Genomic DNA, 18331 nt, shown 5'->3' on the forward strand with positions numbered 1-18331 from the left:
TTAGACAATACTGTTCACTCAAAGTGCTTGACTGACTTCACAGAATAAAGAATGAAAAATCTGGCTGCTAAAAACAGAAAGATCTGTGTGTGATGGGCATACTTTAGATTGCAAGTATCATTGTTTAGCCTTTCAGATTTCCTGTAAATCTAGGGAAAAGATAATGCATTTAATATTTATCATAATTTTTGGTTTATTTTAATCAACATGACTTCAAGAGATGGGAAAACATGCTGATCTGAGAGTGAAATTAGCAAAATTTTCATACATGACAGCTGGGATAAAAAGGAAGGAAAGGAAAGCTAAATTGTAGACTTTATCAGCACCTTAAGGTGCCAAACAAGACTGAAAATGAAAAGCAAAACCTTGGGAAAAATTACACTAAAAAGAAAAAAAAAAAAAAGCACTTGGACATTACATAGGCTTACCCAGTAAAAACAAATGTTGAATGTAAAATAAAAAGTAACACCAACTTTAAGTTAAAGTGCCCCAATAAAACTGCATTTATTGGTTTTAAAATCACACTTTTTCCTAACAGCTTCACAGAAGAACATAAGGTTATGTCTAAATCCTTTATAAGCACAGATACTCAAATTCACAGCCTAATTACTCTCAGAAAAGGTCTCTGGATTTGCAATTTGTGCTCTCTTAGCAACTACTCAGTGCTGCTGAGAAGAATAATCTTCTTTCTGGTTTTAAACAAGCAAAACATTAGTAACATGACAGTAAGGAAAAGAGTCTAGAAGGCTGTAAAATATACTTCATTCCCATCCAGTGAGGAAGTCGTCTTTTTCTGCATACCTCAGAAGGAAAGACTATGAAATACCCTGAGTTAGCAGGGACCTGCAAGGATCACCAAATCCAGCTCCTGGCCCTGCCCAGGACAGTCCCAACATGCCTGAGAGCATTGACAGACATCAATCACAGAACCACTGGTGAATGGGAGACGAGGAGAGGTTAAAATTTATATCTGCTCCATGTTATGTCCTTCAGCCGTGTCATGGAGCTCACAGGGCGTGTTTGCCTTCCAGTGGAATCTTCTTGTCTTCACTTAGGTACAACTGCACCTGCCCACATGGGCAGGTAATTCCAGCCAAATGGCTGATACCAAGCTCTTCTTAAACCTTTCCATATAGTAACAGGAAAAATGAAGGAAGGAGAATGTGCACTGCATGAGGGTACCAAGCCTGCTGCCATCTCACCAGTATAATAATGCATGAACTTATGTACTGAGAAAGAGTGATATAAATTTAAAAAGACACTATTTAACTTTATAAATCTATAAATATTAAATTATATTTTCTACTCAAGCAAATAATTTTGAAGTTTTTATTATTGGCCTTATCTTAAAATTTAATTTGGTGTTTCATCTACTATTTCAGGATTGTGATACTATGTGCAAAATTTACTTTTACCCTGATCCAATTTTTCTAATTTTAGACAACGTAACAAAACAGAAAGGCTATTTTTTCCTCATGACAAATAAAAATAGACAAAAATACTGATCCAATCTTACAAAATCTGGCAAGGGGTATGACATCAAGTTTCTGTTTCCCTAGCTGATAAATCACAATTGTTTTAAGTCCTTGGCACATGATTAAAACAACAGCTGTGTTAAAGGGAAAAACTCCCACAATGTATTACTCACAACCATCTCAATATGATCTCTCCAGAGACTAAAAGCATTTTCAGAGAGAGTTATAGGCATGTCATGGCCATCTTATTCCCATAGATTTTGAATGAAACTCTTGTATTTTTAGCTTCCCATTTTATTTGAGCCAGAATGGGAAGGAGTAGAATTCTCCTAAAGAAAACTCCCACAACTATTATAAAGAGCCTAAGAAGCTAAAAATATTGCAAATTACTCTCATGCACTCAAAATACTATCAAATTTTATCAAAAAAATTAATGTAAGTCTCTATTTTTATTCCAGGTATAACATTGGATCTTCAGTACCTGCATGGTTCCTGCTATGATACATTTTTCAAGGAGCTGTGTGGTGATTCTTGAACTGAGTTTTCTGCACTGAAGTCTGTAAAACTAAAACCTCACTACAGGCAACAGCTGGTGTGCTAAATTATTGTACTGCTCTTTGATACCAGTATTTTGACAAAAAAAAAAAAAAAAAAAAAAAAGAGAGACTGTTTTCTGCCTGTGTACCACTTTTTCCTGCAAAGCACAACGATCCTTGGCTTGCTCCCTCATACCCTAACATCATCCATGCTCTATTGTATGAAGAGTCACCCATTTTATAATCAGACGGGTCAACTGAGGTATCTTAGTCTCTTGTCCTGCATATTTCTAGCCACATTTTAGAATGGGAAGAGCTGTGTTATCTGTCATATGCTCTAAAAGCAAGTGGAACAGTTTAGCACTTTCCTGCAAGACAAAAATTGCATGTTCTCTTGTAGTTTCTAAATGTAAAGTGCTTTTGTTTCTCAGGTGAATATTTTGAATTGCTGAAAGTCTCAGTCCTGAGCTAGAAGTATTGTGAGTTTTTAGATAAAATATTCACTAAACACTTGTAATAATATTTATTAAACGTGTAACAATGTTTAATTTTCTGTTGTTGTTGCTTGATATTGCACAACGGTCATATTCCAGAGGAAGTAAAACAACATTAAAGGTGATAATACAGGGTACATTAAGAACAGCTTATAAAAGCCAGGAATTCTATATAGGAAGCAGGAAGAGCTCTGGATTTGGCAGAGGAAAAACAAATGATCATTTAAAAAATCAGATAAGAGTCAGTTCTCTACTCTCTGGCAATGTGTTGCCCAACTTCCCAAATGTTTTCAATATTGCCTACATTGGCACATCATATGTCAGCTAGGAATATATAGTTCAGATGACTTCAGAAAATCAGTGTCAGAGATGAACTGTCAGAGTTCACTGTTACAATGGAAGCTGATACTGTTAAGGCTCCATAGTGTCTGTCCAGAATCCAGTTATATGTATTCCTCACAAATGGGTTGTGATCTGGAGTATTTCTTTTATTAATTGTTATTCATTTGCAGATGACATTTTTATGCATTACAAGAACAGAGGAAAGGCCAGACTACTCTGCTAGCCAGACTGAAATAAATGGCAGGAGAGTACAGAATAAGAATTCCAAATTACCTTGGCAAACTGGAGGTAGCACATGGGAAAACAACAGAACAAAAGCACAAAGTACAAAGGACTGGTAAAAATCTCTGCATTAAAACAGGAGTAATCATATGCCCAAAACAATTAGGAAAAGAAATTATTTCTTCTGCAGAAAAGTATGCCTGACTTTATTCTGCATCACACATTGATTATGAGTGAAGAGTATCCTGTTTTTGTAAATAAGGCAAAAATTACAGTGTGATGGATACCATGTGATGGATGGGTTTGTAAGATAATCATATTACTCTGTTCAGTACTTGTGAAACATCATATTGAAGGAAATCATGCTTCAAGAAAAAAAGAAAACAGTATAAAGTAGAGAACCTCCAAAGCAGAACAACTAGAAGATTAGAAGTCAAAAAAACAAGACCTATGAAAAAAATGTTGAATAAACCTTGTTTCCTCAGGTTAGGTAAAACAGAATAATTTTTTTTCAAGTGTGATAACAAACTTCCATGATTTAAAGGTTGTTGCAGAAAGAAAGAGAACACTTTTTTTCCGGCATGATTCTCAGGAAAACAAGAGATGACCTTAACCTGCAGGCAGGGAGATTCAAATTTCCCAGTAGCCTTCAAAGATAAGGAGAATAAAACATTGGATCAAGCTATAAGTTTTAAGAAGCAGATCAACATATATAAGGAATTGGTAGAGGTTGATCCTATCACAGGACAGAACGATGAGCTCAGGGTCCACTGCAGCTCTGTGATTTGCTTAGGCCTTGAAAAATAAGGAAGTATCCTGGATACAAACATCTTAAGCCACTATCACATCCATGCTGAATGCAGCACTTAAAATTTCCTAGGAAAGTACCACATTAAAAATTGCCTTACTAGAAAAAAAAGAAGTACTGCCTTTCAATAGCGCTCAAATTTCTGACATGAGATCACCATAAATTGCATAGCTGAAATTAAAATTTCATGTTAGAGAATGCAATCGGAGCCAAACAAATGCAATCAGAGCATGTGTTTATCTCAAGGAACACTGGAGAAAAACTACTAAAGGTACAAAAATAATTCAAAAGAAGTTTCAGAAGAACCTGGCTGACCACCAGCAGTTAGAGCAGTCCCAACTACAGCTAAACCCAGATAGAATTTCCAAATCCACCTTTTCCAGCCTTCAAACTTCCAACAGCCATCTCCAACTGGAACCATGTGTTTTCCACCCTGAGGCCAGATGCCCATCTGCAGCCCCCTGTTGACTGGCTGTAATTAACCCTGCTAAACTCACTGAGGTTCCTGTTCTGTTGTTTGGCTGACAGCTCATAGTACCAGTGTGCAAGCAGTCTTATTAGGGAGTTTCTGCCTTCTTGGCTGCAGGATCTGAGCTGTTATAAAACAGATTACAAAAATACCATCAAAACACAAGACAAGAATGGAAAATTAAAGGGAAGATCTCAGAAACCTCCCAGACTGACACTATTGCAGTTGCTGCACTTCACCATTACCTAAACACTCACTTACTAGCATGTTTTACCAGTAAAATTCTCTCAAACATGAAAATATGTATACGTTACCACCCCTTGCAACATTACATACTTTCAACTAAGTACAGCTCTATCACTGTCAAATAAAAACAATTGATAACACTCGAAGTCTACTGCCAAAACTCTCCTACTTGATGGTCAGAAGGCATAACTGCTAATTAGAATCGAGGTTCAAGGCACACAAGCAAAATACTTCCCAGCTTCAAGAATTCCTGCACTTTAGAGACCATTATATCTCTGATCAAGACATTCAAGGCAGACCTCTGGAATTCCTCAGCAATTCATCCATTCTCAGAAGCCAACCTGTGCTGGTAATGCCTTCCATCATGGAGTAATTTTTAACTGACTATATATGAAATATCCCAGATATGAACAAAAGCTGTGAACAAAAGCAGAGAGGATGCACCTGAAAAACATAAGAAAGGCTCATGAAGGGGAAATAGAATTGGTGATTTCTAAAATGCTTGAGCAATTCTGGGATCAAGACACCCTTTAACATAAGGATTTACTCCTGATTTGTTCTGAATCACTTGTGCTCCCTCTGGGGGTTTGCAGACACCCATATGTAGGCATTTGCTGGATGCTTGTCAGAGGTGGTATGAGTAATTCCTTCCTGTCTCATAGGGCTTGGTGGCCATCCAAAAACCAAGAGAATTAGAAGGGAGAAAGAATGTGTGAGTCACAAGGGAATTTTTAATTTGTAAATGGCATTTGTAAGGCTCGTGTTGAAATACATCATCCAATTCTGACATCCAGATTTTAGAGAGGCTGTTATGGGTGTGGGGGAATGAGTAAAGGTGCAAAGATAATGGATTCAGAAGATAGAAAGATATACAGCAGGAGAGAGAAACATTTTAGTTCACTTAAGATATCAAGGTGATTTGATGACTTGATGACCTAATTTTTAAGAACTTTCCACAGGAGAAAGATAGTAGTAGTTACTAAGGCTGGTTCATGAAAGTGATGTAAAAGCCAAAGTAAGACACATAAGGGGTAGAGTAATACACATTAACTTGGTAGATTTTTAGCATATGGGAGGACATATGAATCATTAGAATAAGCCATCATTATGGCTCAAGAAAATGCTTGAGCCCATGGGCATCTTGAATCTGGGCATCTTCTAAAATATTTACCTCCATCGAGTTACTGAGCTTTGGAGATGGATAGCATATAAAGTTCATATTCAGAGAAGAGAGTTATTTATCTAATGGCCCTTCTTGGTCCTAAAATTCATAAATATTTTAAGAGAGAAGAACAGTGTGCTGTGGTGTGGCTCCTTGTTATGCTTCTGAAATCAAGTCCCTCAACCAAACACAATTCTGAAGGCTACATATGCTGGGGGAAGAGTAAAGCACTCCTATTACCAAGCAACGTGGTATCCTTGGTGTCCTGTGACTTTTCTCTCCCATGAAAGCTTGTACATTAATAACACTCTGCACTGAGGTTTGTCAAAACAATGTCCCAAATCCCTTTTGGGCCATAAACTAACAAAGTAGACTGATATAGGCAGTTTCAGGATGCAGTTCAGGTTTTCAGCAAACCATCTGTTGTTTAAACAAAACTGAAAACTTGCACATATTGAGGCAATTTCTAATTCAGGTTACATCTTAAGCTTTAACTACTTGACAACAAAGAAAAACACCTTAGCACTTAAAATTCACAAAATATTATTGGGAACATTCCAGATCCCCTGGATAAAAGTGAACATTGTCACCTCAGGTATGTTTCAGTGCAGATGTGAGTTTTCATAAAATTTCAGTATATACTTACACAGTTAAATATAGATACCTCAGATATCACTGAGAATAACAGAGGTAATTCATTACCACACAGAGTTTTTTCATGTCTGTCCTGACTTTTTCCTGTGGTTCTATTAAGAACAATGTAGAATGCTTGTATACAGTCTAACAGGAACATCAAGGTTCATTACAGCAACTCTCTTATGAAATCTCTGATGAGAAGTACAGAAATTATTATCTCAGCATCTTTATATTTATTGAGAAATACAGATTAGCAAAGAACAAAGTAGCACAGTTATCTTTGCTGAAACAACAAAAATCTTTGCTTAAAGCATTTTGGTTATTTTTGTTCACACAAAAAAGTTCTGTGTACCTCAACAGTGTTTGATCATATGAATCACAGGAATTTTTTCCCATTTATTTTAGGAATGCAGAGCATATATACAATGTTCTATATATAATAAATCAAAAATATATACAATAATATTTAGTCCACGTATTCTTCTATAAATATACCTGCACGTAAGTAGCATTCATTCCTAGCTATCTGATCACAGATTATTTAAAATTATTATCATCTGCAAGGTAAATGCATGTTTTTGTACCTATTCTCAATCTAAAAATTACTTTCATTTTCATAAATTCCACACATGTTCAATGAGAACATGTAACTGCAGAAATAGAGATCTCTTCCAAATCCAGTAGAAAAGTCAAAAATTACCTTAGTTCGTCAAGACTGGGTAACTATGACTTTAAAAGGTCTGAAGACTTTTCTTACCCTCTGTGATCAAATGATCACAATTCTCTCATAAGTACTTATATTCTTGAAATATTTTCTTTATACTTGTGGATGTCATTCTTTTACCCTAACTTAATCACAAAAGAGAAAGTACAGAGAAGCTTAACAAATGGGATCAGAAGTCTAGAAAGTATGTTCTACTGAAAGAAATTGGTTTGTTTAGTCTAAAAAAGAGAAGACTGTGAAAAGATATGATAACAGTCTTCAACTATGTAAAAGGTTGTTGCAAAAAGTGTTCTTCATGCCCACAGGGGATAGAGCAAGGAGCTTAAATTAGAGCAAACATGACTTATAGATCATGAAAGACATTTAATGGGATCCTGGAAACTTAAGTTTCAAGATTTAAAAGTTTATATACTTAAAAACTACGTTAAAAAAAAATAAATATATATATATACGTGTGTGTAGCAAGAAGCAAATTTACTAACTAGCATTTAGTGTAGCACAAATAGAAAACAGATCTAGTGTGGTGGACCACAACATTTGTCCATGTGGAGACCAGGGCAAAACCACCAAGTGCTGACAGCAGAAGCTCAATGAAATGGATTCATTTCTTCTACCACAATGGCCAAACACTGAAGATCTTTGCTGCACAATTACTGGATAACTCTTACTTTTGCTTAAGGCTATTTCAATTTCCACTTTGTTGTGATTTAGTTCAGTTCAAGCACAAGGACGTAATTTTAAAAGTCTAAGAATAATTCTGACTTGGTCAGAGGAACTGAAAAGGAAAAATAACAAATACACAATAAGGGAGCTGTTCTCCTGACATCACAAGTTAAAGTAAATTACTCTGATGTGAAGGAAAAAAGCATTTCACCCTTTTTCCCTTCAGTGTTGCTTATTACTGACCTCTGGCTCTAACCACTCGTTCTTTTAAAAATCATTTCAGTGTGTCTGGACAAATAGAAATATGAGTAACTATTAACTAATCATTGTCATTCAAATAATTCCATCATGTCTACCCCTCCATCATTCTTTCACTTTTTCCCTTCAAGAGGGGAAGATTCTGAGCTGAATGCTGGAAGCCCTATTTAACTCACCTCAGTACTAGTCATGCAACAAAACAGGCAATAATCACACCTTGTGATATGATGTAAAACTGTTCCACTATGTTACCTTCAGTAAAACAGGCAACAGAAATTTTTGTGCCTATGTACCACCTGAAGATTTTAAAAACCTATAGAAACCTAAATAAAGCACAGCACTTTACATTTTTCTGTTTATAAGGAAGAAATCTTTTATTTTCTTCTCTAAATCTTAGATACTGAACAGTACCTGCATTTTTTGCAGAATTACAATTACTTCTTACTCATTTTAAGAGATGTTGAACAAAGCAAAAATAAAAAGCATCCGTTCCACAAAGTGACAGGCATTCAAGGAAAGAATTATCTCTGTCACAGTAATTAACACTTGTTTTGTTAGATGCCCTTTACTCCATTAGCCTTTTTAACCACAACAAGTCTTGAACAAAACCATTCTGTGTACAATTCAAAGCCCTGCTTTGTTGACAGACACAAATAATATTTCATCAAGGAAACATTCCTTTTCAATACCAGCTCTCAGAAGACATCTAGCATCTTTAAGGAATTGAGATTTGAACTGAACCATCTGGCTAATGGAGCACTAAATAAGGATTAATAAATCAATCAGCAGGAATTAATCATCTGACACAGAATTCTCAAAAATGCCTTGGATAAGAGGAAAGATATTCATAGCCTGAAAGAGTGATCATCTTCATCCAATATGGATTTTTAAATTAAATTTCTCACTACCTCCATGGTCCGATATAAGTAAAGCAAGGATGATACAGAAAAGCTTTGCTTTTCCTTATTAATGTTGGGCTAAGTGACAACATCTTTATACCTGCTAGAAGCATTCACCAAGCACAGAGCTAAAACTATGTGGGAGAGCACAACAACTGCTAATGAAAACCCAGTAAACGTCATTGTCCCGGACTCAGGCTGGAATCTCAAGTACTTTCAGTTTCCTCAAGATGGAATATAAAGGGTAAAGGTGACTTACTGGAGCAGGTTATTACCTTGAATGCTCCTTTTGAAGAAGGCCTTGCAGCCCTCGCAGGACCAGACGCCGTAGTGGTAGCCCGAGGCGTAGTCATTGCAGACGGCGCAGTACCGCGTCTCCTTGGTGGACTCCATGGCCAGGCTCCCCTTCTCGCTGCTGCTGGACATCCTCTCCCGGATGCCGTGCCGCCTGTTGTCGGAGCTCGGCCTGTCGATAGCAGGAAAATATAAAAAATAAAAAGAAAAACAGGCGTAGCTCTCTCAGGGAGGTCAAGCTTCATCCTCTGCTTCAGGTTGTAAAAAAAAGAAAAAAACCATGCTTGCTTGAAAACAACTGATAGATAAAAATAAAAAAGAAATTTTCTACTGCTCTCTCTCCTAGTTGAAAAGTTTCAGAATTAGTAAGACACAGGGCAATTTCTTATAAATCTGCCTGAAATTATTGGCTATTTTACCTTGAAAAATAATTTTTTAAAAATTGATAAATTAACCAAATATTTGTTAAATTAACCAAATTTTCAGCAACACAAAGAAATACCAAAAAACCAGCACTATTTTGTGTACCTGCTCTCGTCCAAAGGTTTCAGCACAACTGCAATATTGCAGTTAGGCTGAGAATCTGAGTCAAAAACCACTTACAACTGCACCTGAATTAGTTTAATTATTAACTTGAATTATTATATTATATAAACCTAAATTATTAACCAAGCTGTTTTCAAGTGTTATTGCCCAATTAGAGATGCAAGCTTTCCTTCACTTGTCAAGATCTAATACTGCATAAAAAAGTGCCTTTTCTCATTACAATACCGCCTTCATAAAAATTAGGCTGTTTCACTACAACAAAAAACAAGCATATTAAAAAAACGAGCATATAAAAAATTGTTGTCAAAGAACTTATTTTCCAGTGACACAGACATTACTGGACATGTACTAGACATGTACATGGCCAGCACGTGCAGGATGTCGTGCAGGTAAAAACCAAACAGATCTATCTGTAAATGGCAAGGAATTCACACCCACTGAACCTGGTAAAGGTTATTATGGGTAGCTGCTGCGGGTGCGGTGCACAAAGCTGAGAGGATGTGAAATTGCCAAGGGAGCCACCAGTGAACTCTGGGACTGCCCCTGGAAGGCAAATGGTTCTTTGCAAAACATTTCCAGTAAGAGTCTGCGCTAAAAATTGTCCAGGAGACAAATACCATTGGGTGTGACAGCACCAGACAAGCTAAAGCATGAAGAATCCTACTGTTTATAGTAATTATCCGCTTACATGCATGCTTTAATTGCTGGTCAGTAAATAGGGGGCTTTTATCTCCCCAGAGTCTCAATATTTTCTCAAATAAACATATCCTGGTTTTGAGCCTAGGAGAATCTTTCAGACTTCTTCCTACATACCTAATTTGCTTTATTCCCTTCTTGAGAGCAGCAAAACTTGCTATGCTTTGATGAACCGAGACATCTGGCACCAACCACACCTTCCTGCTCCAAACCTGTACTCCCCAGCAGCTTTCTGATTTCTTTTGGTATGCTGTAATATCTCATCCAGCCTAAGTTCCCTGACATCCCCTGCTGCAGTACCTCTCAACTGCTTTCTACCAGCCAAAGGCACCTGGACATTCTCACATGTGCTCTCAGCCATCCCCTCAAGACTTTATATATATATATTTAATTTCTGTCCCCAAATATTATATTAATTCAAAGCTTTTCAATGAAAATATATCCGTTATTAGAGGAATATGAGGCTTTACCAAGTTAGCAGAAACTGCTACTGGCAGCATTCAGGAAAACTGCATTTTTTAAATCCAATGTTCTTTGCCAAGACTTATATATCAGCTAATTTTGAACATTTACTCAAATAACCTTTTCCTTTTGCTTGGAACTTGTGCAGAAGGGAAGAACTGTAAATGGTGAAGGGCTGACATGACACATCTCTGGTTTTTAGTGAGACGGGAAAATTGGAGAATGTCGCAATTGACAACATGATTCTATGAAACTAGGCAGGGGAAAAAGTCCTTGAATATTTTAGATGTTAACATGCAAAAGATTAAAAATTTCAAATGTACCAAAATTAACACAGTATCATTAATCAATCATTATGGATAAAACACATACATTGTACATATAACTCACCTTTTATCTTTTCCAGCCCAACAAACCTAGCTAATATTTTTATTCTTCTCAAGGTCCTGAACCTTCCTTTGAATTTGCTTTATCCCAGTGCCTCATTTAATTGACTTCCTTTTTTTCTCTACTAAGTACTGATCAAAGCTGTTGTTTCTTATCTTCTCCACCCCATTCTCATTGTCTGCAGCTTTATCACCTCTGTCAGTACAAGTTTAAATAAACCATGTTGTGGCGTCTTTAAAATACATACTCTTAGGTGCATATAACCACAAGAATTTTTCAAGTATTTTAAGTAATCCAGCAAGCAATCTAATAACCATCAATATAATTTTAACAGCCATTGACTAATCCATTAGGTATATGTGATGACTTGATAGATATTCATAATTTTTGACCAATTTTTTTTAAAACTGATACAAATATGCATGTTATAGAAGATAAAGTTCCCAGATTTATTTTCATAGGAAGAGTAAAAAAATCAAAACTTTACACTTTAAAAACAGTATGACAAAAAAAATTGAAGCTTCAAAACAATTACATATTTTTACAGGTGTGTAGCAGTTTTCCAATATTACACGCTTATTAAAGCAATCCCAGTTTCCCAGTTGGATACAAAAGAAAACCCTTTCATAGGTAAAACCAAAATGAAGAAATACCAAAAAGTATCAGTCATCACCGATCTATCAGTCCAGGTAAATTAAATTTTCATTTTTTCTGAATAGCCATCCTTTTTCAGATCAAGCCTAGGTTTGCAAGCACATTTTTATTGAAGTTATACTTAAGAAAGATTAAAAATTACTCAAAAAATACCATCACCTTCCTGCACACAAGCTTACAACATGGAGAGAGCACTATGAATCTGTCAACACAGGCTTTCACAGGGCAGAAGGAATCTAACGATGACCTTGCTGCTTCCCACCCCCAGAATCAGTTCCACTCCAGTGGCATTTGAGCAAGGTTTTGCAAACTGGCCCTGCAGAGTCATCACATTCAGGCTTTGGTGAACCACAGTGGGAAGCACACTAAAATACCCCTAGCCCCATATTCCCAAAAATAACATTCTTTCCATTTATATACAGTAGAAATAAAAGCTGGTAATAAATTAAGTAATTATTAGATGAGGTGAGGAGAAAAACTTTATGTGACGAGAGGACCTCAATAATGGAGATTGCTAAATCAAAATAACATATCAGATTTCATCCAGAAACCAGCTGCTGGTTAGTGTACATCACAGACCACTGGTGCTGTGTCCTGACAAAAAAAAACCATAACAGTCCACTATTCATCAAGTTTTCAGTTAGGTTTCAAGGACTGGTCTTCTGGAGAACATAGTACAACAACTCGACCCAGCTTAATGACTTTGGAAAGACCATCATTCCCAAAATATAAGAGCAGAATCTTTTCTGCAATTCCCTATGTAACCTATGCAAACAACTACAAAAAAAAAAAAAAAAAAAAAAAAAAACTAACTAAAGATCTTGCCAACTATGTTTACCAAAAAAAACCACAAATCAGACCGAAAGAAATTCCCAGATAAAGCCCTCTCTCCAAGGCCTGCACAAAACCAGAACAGATTAGAAATCCAAAAAACCCAGAATTTACTGCACATTTCCAAATGAAATAACACAGCAGAGATAAAATGGAAAGTGTTTGGAACCCACAGAGCAGAAGAAACTTGTCTCCCACATTCCCTTTCCCTTTCACACTTTGATGAGTGTGTAAGGAAACAACACACCTCTGCTTTATACATTCACTCATCATCTGAAGCTCTGAATCAGAAAGAGATTATTAAACCTACATTAACTGCAAAGTAAAAGAGAAGTGTGCATGAGACAATTGCAGTTTTATAATGTAAACTCAGGTTTTTTACATCAGGAGAATCTGACTGACAGGCAGAATGAATTTAGGATAGTCCGAAGTACACCATCCACACAACAGTAAGGTTAAGCCAAATTTATTCAGAGCACCATCTTTACCTGAAAAAAAGAGGTTTTGGTGGAGGAGGACTTAAGGGGGAAATTATACAAATAGTTAAAGACACCTTGAGAAATTCTAGTTTCCTGGATTCAAACACAAAACTTTAATCTGCTTTCCAGAATGGATGAAATCTCCCAGGGTAAGGTGCCTCAAAACTAATGGTTATTTCAAAAGCAGTCAAGGTCTAGTACAAATGCTTTTCCACACATTGGACTTATAAGGACACCAGCCTGCCATTCCCTATGAAATTAATCTGCTGTTAAAATGTAAACTTCTGTATGGGGCAAAATACTTATAAAATACTTTTTGAACATATCTAAATGCTTGAAAACACTTAGAAGGCATCTCAAGGAGAAGTACTGCAATAGGATTGAGCAAGTATATAAATAAATAAATAGAGAAAACTGACAAATACATTAAAGGCCTCAAAACTGTATTCTCAAAAAGTAACCCCAATGAATCTGAAAAAAAAATCATGTGCCATGCAAATGAATGTATTGGCTTAAAAATAATCTAAAAATATCTAGGGTTGTAATTAAGCTAAGTACAACCTCACAAGAGAGAGAATGCCTAACATGAAGTTGTATGTCTGTATTCTGTCAAATGGACAGAATCACAGGATATTTTAGGCCAGATGGAACTTTGGGACATGATCACATGCCAAGCCAGCATTGGCACAAGAGAGGCTACAGCCATGAAGGTGGGCTCCAGCAATGGGAGCAGCAACTGGCATCACTCCTTGCCTGATACTCCACTGGTGATGAAGATCAGCAAGGGCTCACCCAGAGACCTCACTGTCAATCATTCCTGATCCATGGCTCTGAACACATGCAACACACACTACTAAATTCTTTTCCTCCCAAAACAGGATGGTTTTCTTTATGACACCAGAGGAGAACTCTCGCATAGCTCCTGACCCATGCCCTGGGAGAGGCTACTTAACCTGGCCAAACCCTGCCTGGCAGCATGAAGCTATTCAGCAGCGAGAGCCATCGTGCCGATCTTTGCACCATGCCCTGACCTTGTCTAGGTAACAAAAAATATATGCAGGACTTGCTTGCCCCACTATCCTCATTTTACTCCCTAATGATCAGCAATGCCCCTGGTGCAGCACCAAAACCAAGAGAAATAAGCATTTCCCTTAGACAACAATGATGTCCCTTCCAGCTCAGTGCCTCACTAAACCTGACATTCAAGTTGACCAACAGTTCCTGTATGGGATAAACATAGCTGTGAAAGTTTGGCCGTGAAAAGAAGCTGTAGGATGAGGAAGAGCTGCCTTTAATTCATACTTCTAAGTGGAATGCATGGCTAGCTCCTTCTCTTCCCGTTCCCACAGCCCTGACAGCTACTTGTGCCTTCACAAGTCTTTCTGTCAAGGGAAATACAGACTGTAACCAGGAAGACCACCAGAGCAGAGCTGCACAGCAGCTCCTTTGACACCTAGACAAGACAGGAACAGATCATCCTGACAAAGATATGCTCCTCTGGTAACTTATTCTCATTAATTTAATGACTCTCGCTCATATGTTGTCTTTTCCTTTGGGGTAAATGCATGGACACCTCAACTGGACTACTTGCATAGAAGACCCCAAGTTGATGCAGTGAATGGATGAGGTGAAGAAATATTCACATAAAAGAATGAGGAGAGGTAATGTGAAGAACTACTTTAAATATAACAGAAGATATATATGAAGGCCAAATAAGAATAATGACAAGGAAACCAACTGAAAACTGACTGGCTTCATTGCAGAAAAAAAAAGAAAAAAATATAACTGACAAAAGAGAAATGTAAGAAAAAGAAACTAAAATTAAGTTATATGAAAGTTGAATAATAAAATAATTTTTAAATGCTGACAGTATTTCACAGTGTATCAGGAAATGCATTTAGCAGTCAGAAGATACTGAAATGCTTCCTTTAGGACTAAAATAAAATGAAATTTGATTTGGCAACTCAAATTTCAAAATTTATGTAAAATATCTTGGTATTGACCATGAAACAGTAGTGTTGAGGACAAGTTTGGCAACATGAAAACAAAAGCTTATCTTCTTAGCTCATCAAAACTTCTTATTCGATGTGAAATTAAACATTTCCTTTGGCATTAGTTTTATCATCTTCCTTCATTCTTAACCCTGGTTAATTTTAAAATGAGTGATTGAAATGCTACATTTTGATATGCCAAAAGTGAACCTTTCCATGTGTGCATCAAAATGTCCTCTAGAACTATCTAGTAAAGTCAGTATAAATTTGCACATTCTTACAGTTTCTTAAAGCTTCATTTTTGACAAATTTAATTTTATTCTCAGATCTGTCACCAATATTTGCAGACTGCATTACAGTCTAGAGAGATGTGCTAATGCACTGTCAATGAGTAGTCCACAACATCTCCAGCCGCATTTCCTGGGGGTTCTACTGATGGGAGGGTAAAGAAGCCCAGACTGCTTGTTCATGTGTCAAATACCTGAATTTGGGTGTTTTCAATACTTCCCTCTCCCCTACTTTCAGTCCTTGTAGTCGTTTTCCAGGGCTTATACATGTCAGCTAATGATCTTGACAATATAGAGGTTTGCCCAGCTTTCTGAAAAATGTGGAAGTTTTTCTTGGGAATAGCAGGGGAGTGAGGGATGGGTTCTTAATGGGAAAGAGCTCTATTTGCCAGTTCTATGGGTCCAAAATTTATATCCATACCAAAAATTCTTCCAAATAAATACTGAGAAATTGTCTCTCTTTCATTCTGATTCTCAGTGCTGACAGAATCTAAACTACAGCTCACTTACAGGGTCATTTTCATTATTCTTAAGTAAAGAATGGTGGTGTAGCTGTACTTTATGGAATAGCCCAAAAATGAAATAGTTTTGAAGCAATAGCAAATTTCTGTTTTTTTTTTTTTTTTTCCTTATGCAGAGAAGTTTATAATTTCTTTTTGTACATAAGGTGAATGCAGAAACACCCACACATATTCTTTATATGAGTTTACATTAAAAAAAATCAAGATTTTAAACACAGAGTGGTTGAACTGCATCTTGCAAATGCTGCTCAAACCTTCATTTATCTGTCCTGTGTATATGTATATCTTTAATTACATGACCATACTTTTCAAAGGGCAACAGGCTCATCAGTGCACCAAATAAAAAAGAATGCATTAAATGAGCAGCTACTCTGTCTGTGAGGCTTTTTTTCCATGACTGCTCAGTGTCTGGTGCCTTACTATCAGCACATTGTCCGAATTGAGAATTAATTTCCTCCCAGTATTTCCATGCCACTATAGCAATTTAGCAGCTGGCAGGTCCTAATGAATGTATTTTTCCAATACTCTTCTGAGTCAAAAGGATAAAAAATGAGACTGAGAGAGACTAAGGTCAAAAGTATATACTGAGTTATGGGCAACCTGAGTTTTTAAGTACTCACCATTAAATAGTTTTTGAATGCTCAGAGTGCTACTTTTCTTGTCTGCAATTGCAAGAGCAAATATTCAACACTTACATGAATCAGACTGTAGGACTTCCATTTTGCAGAAAGAAAATTACAATACAACACCAGAGTGCTTGTGAAGAGTTAGATTTAATGATTTCTGAACTTAACAGAAGCATTTGTGGCAGAATTAGACAGAAATTCAGTCCTTCAGGCCAGAAAATCAGCTGCTTCCACATAATAATTTTTGCCTCTTTCCTTTTTTTAGTTACCAGCCTTTGGGAAAAATGGGTAGAGAATTTACAGTGACATATTCCACTATAGAAGAATGACACATTCTACAAATTATCCTTTTCATATATTGGAACAGCAGCCCACATCTTATAAACATGGCAAAAATTATAATAATAATAATAATCACCAAGGGACCAAATAAGATTTACACAGGTCACCTTATCTTGGGCTTAATAAAATCACAAGTTTGCAAATAATAGCTTTTTGGCATGTAGCTTCTCACCTTCTAAAGAGGAGATCCAGAAAAACAAAAAAGTTACCTTTCTGCCTCACAGAGTCACAGGCAGCAGAGCAGGGCCATGTTGGGGGACCCCTCACTTGTGTTAATGGAGCATGGGATGACAGACCACTCCTTCAGCAGCAGAGGAAGGATATCAGTGACACCCACTAACTGCTGTGCGTAGTGGCACTACAAGTCCCTTCTACTCTGTTTTAGGAGAAGTGAAAGCTCTTAGATAAACAGAGGCTGCTGCCACTGCTGCTGGTGGGAACCTCTGCTCCGTCCTCCTGCAGATGTTCTTTGTCCACTGCTCTCATTTGGCCCATCCAGCCCCACTGGTCCCATCCTTACACCTACCTTCACCTTTGGGCTTTCCCTTCCAGCATCATCTCCCTGTCTGGAAAGGACAAACTTCCCTCCTCCGGTGCCTGGCCTGACACTGCCTGGCTATTTCCCTCATGCCCAGATTCCCTGCAGGCATTGCATCCAAAGCTCTCCTGTCTCTCTCTCACTATTCATTTTCCTCATGTCTTGGGCAGGATGGCTCCACTCTTCTGCCTCCCTCTGCACCCTAGCAACCCAGTCTACCATGATTATTGAGCTTCTGCAATATTTATATAAAATCCTTTTTTTTTTCCTGTGACCTGAGCCAGCAGTTGCACAAGCACATACTGAGATTTGTAACTAAAGAAGATTTGAGGGACCTTAGTATTGCCATCTCTTAACAACATATAACTCATTAATCATAAAAGGACACAACTATATCTTTTTTACCAAGGCTGAATTTAAAATTTTTTGCAATCCTGTGGTGAGTAACTCTTTATAAGTGCTATCGACTATCAGCAAGACAAACAATGAAGTTTTTCAAGTCAGTCCTGCTAGAATTAAAAAATACATCTTAAAAAAATCACAAATATTTCTTTGCAATACCTGTAAAGCCATGAAAAGTCATTTATGCATAGAGCCTTGCCTTATATGATTTGTAATTCTGTCTTTACTGCTCAGGAGTGGAACTGCTTCTCTTAGAAGAAAAGCCTTCAAAGTAACCACTCCCCATTGCCTGAGGTTTGGTGTGCCAGGACATTTTGCCCATGGGATAAAATGAAGGCCAG

General features: G+C 37.0%; 1 protein-coding gene across 1 annotated transcript in view; it reads right to left on the bottom strand.

Moving 5' to 3' along the window:
* The window catches only part of ESR1 (estrogen receptor 1), a 99947-nt gene that overhangs the window by 58627 nt on the left and 22989 nt on the right, over positions 1-18331 (bottom strand). The window contains exon 2 of the mRNA XM_058801599.1: positions 9210-9400. Within this exon, the coding sequence (XP_058657582.1) occupies positions 9210-9400 (191 nt within the window). The remainder of the gene's footprint in view (positions 1-9209; positions 9401-18331) is intronic.

The sequence above is a fragment of the Ammospiza caudacuta genome, chromosome 3 (assembly GCF_027887145.1).
Source record: "Ammospiza caudacuta isolate bAmmCau1 chromosome 3, bAmmCau1.pri, whole genome shotgun sequence".
NCBI classification, from domain to species: Eukaryota; Metazoa; Chordata; class Aves; order Passeriformes; family Passerellidae; genus Ammospiza; species Ammospiza caudacuta.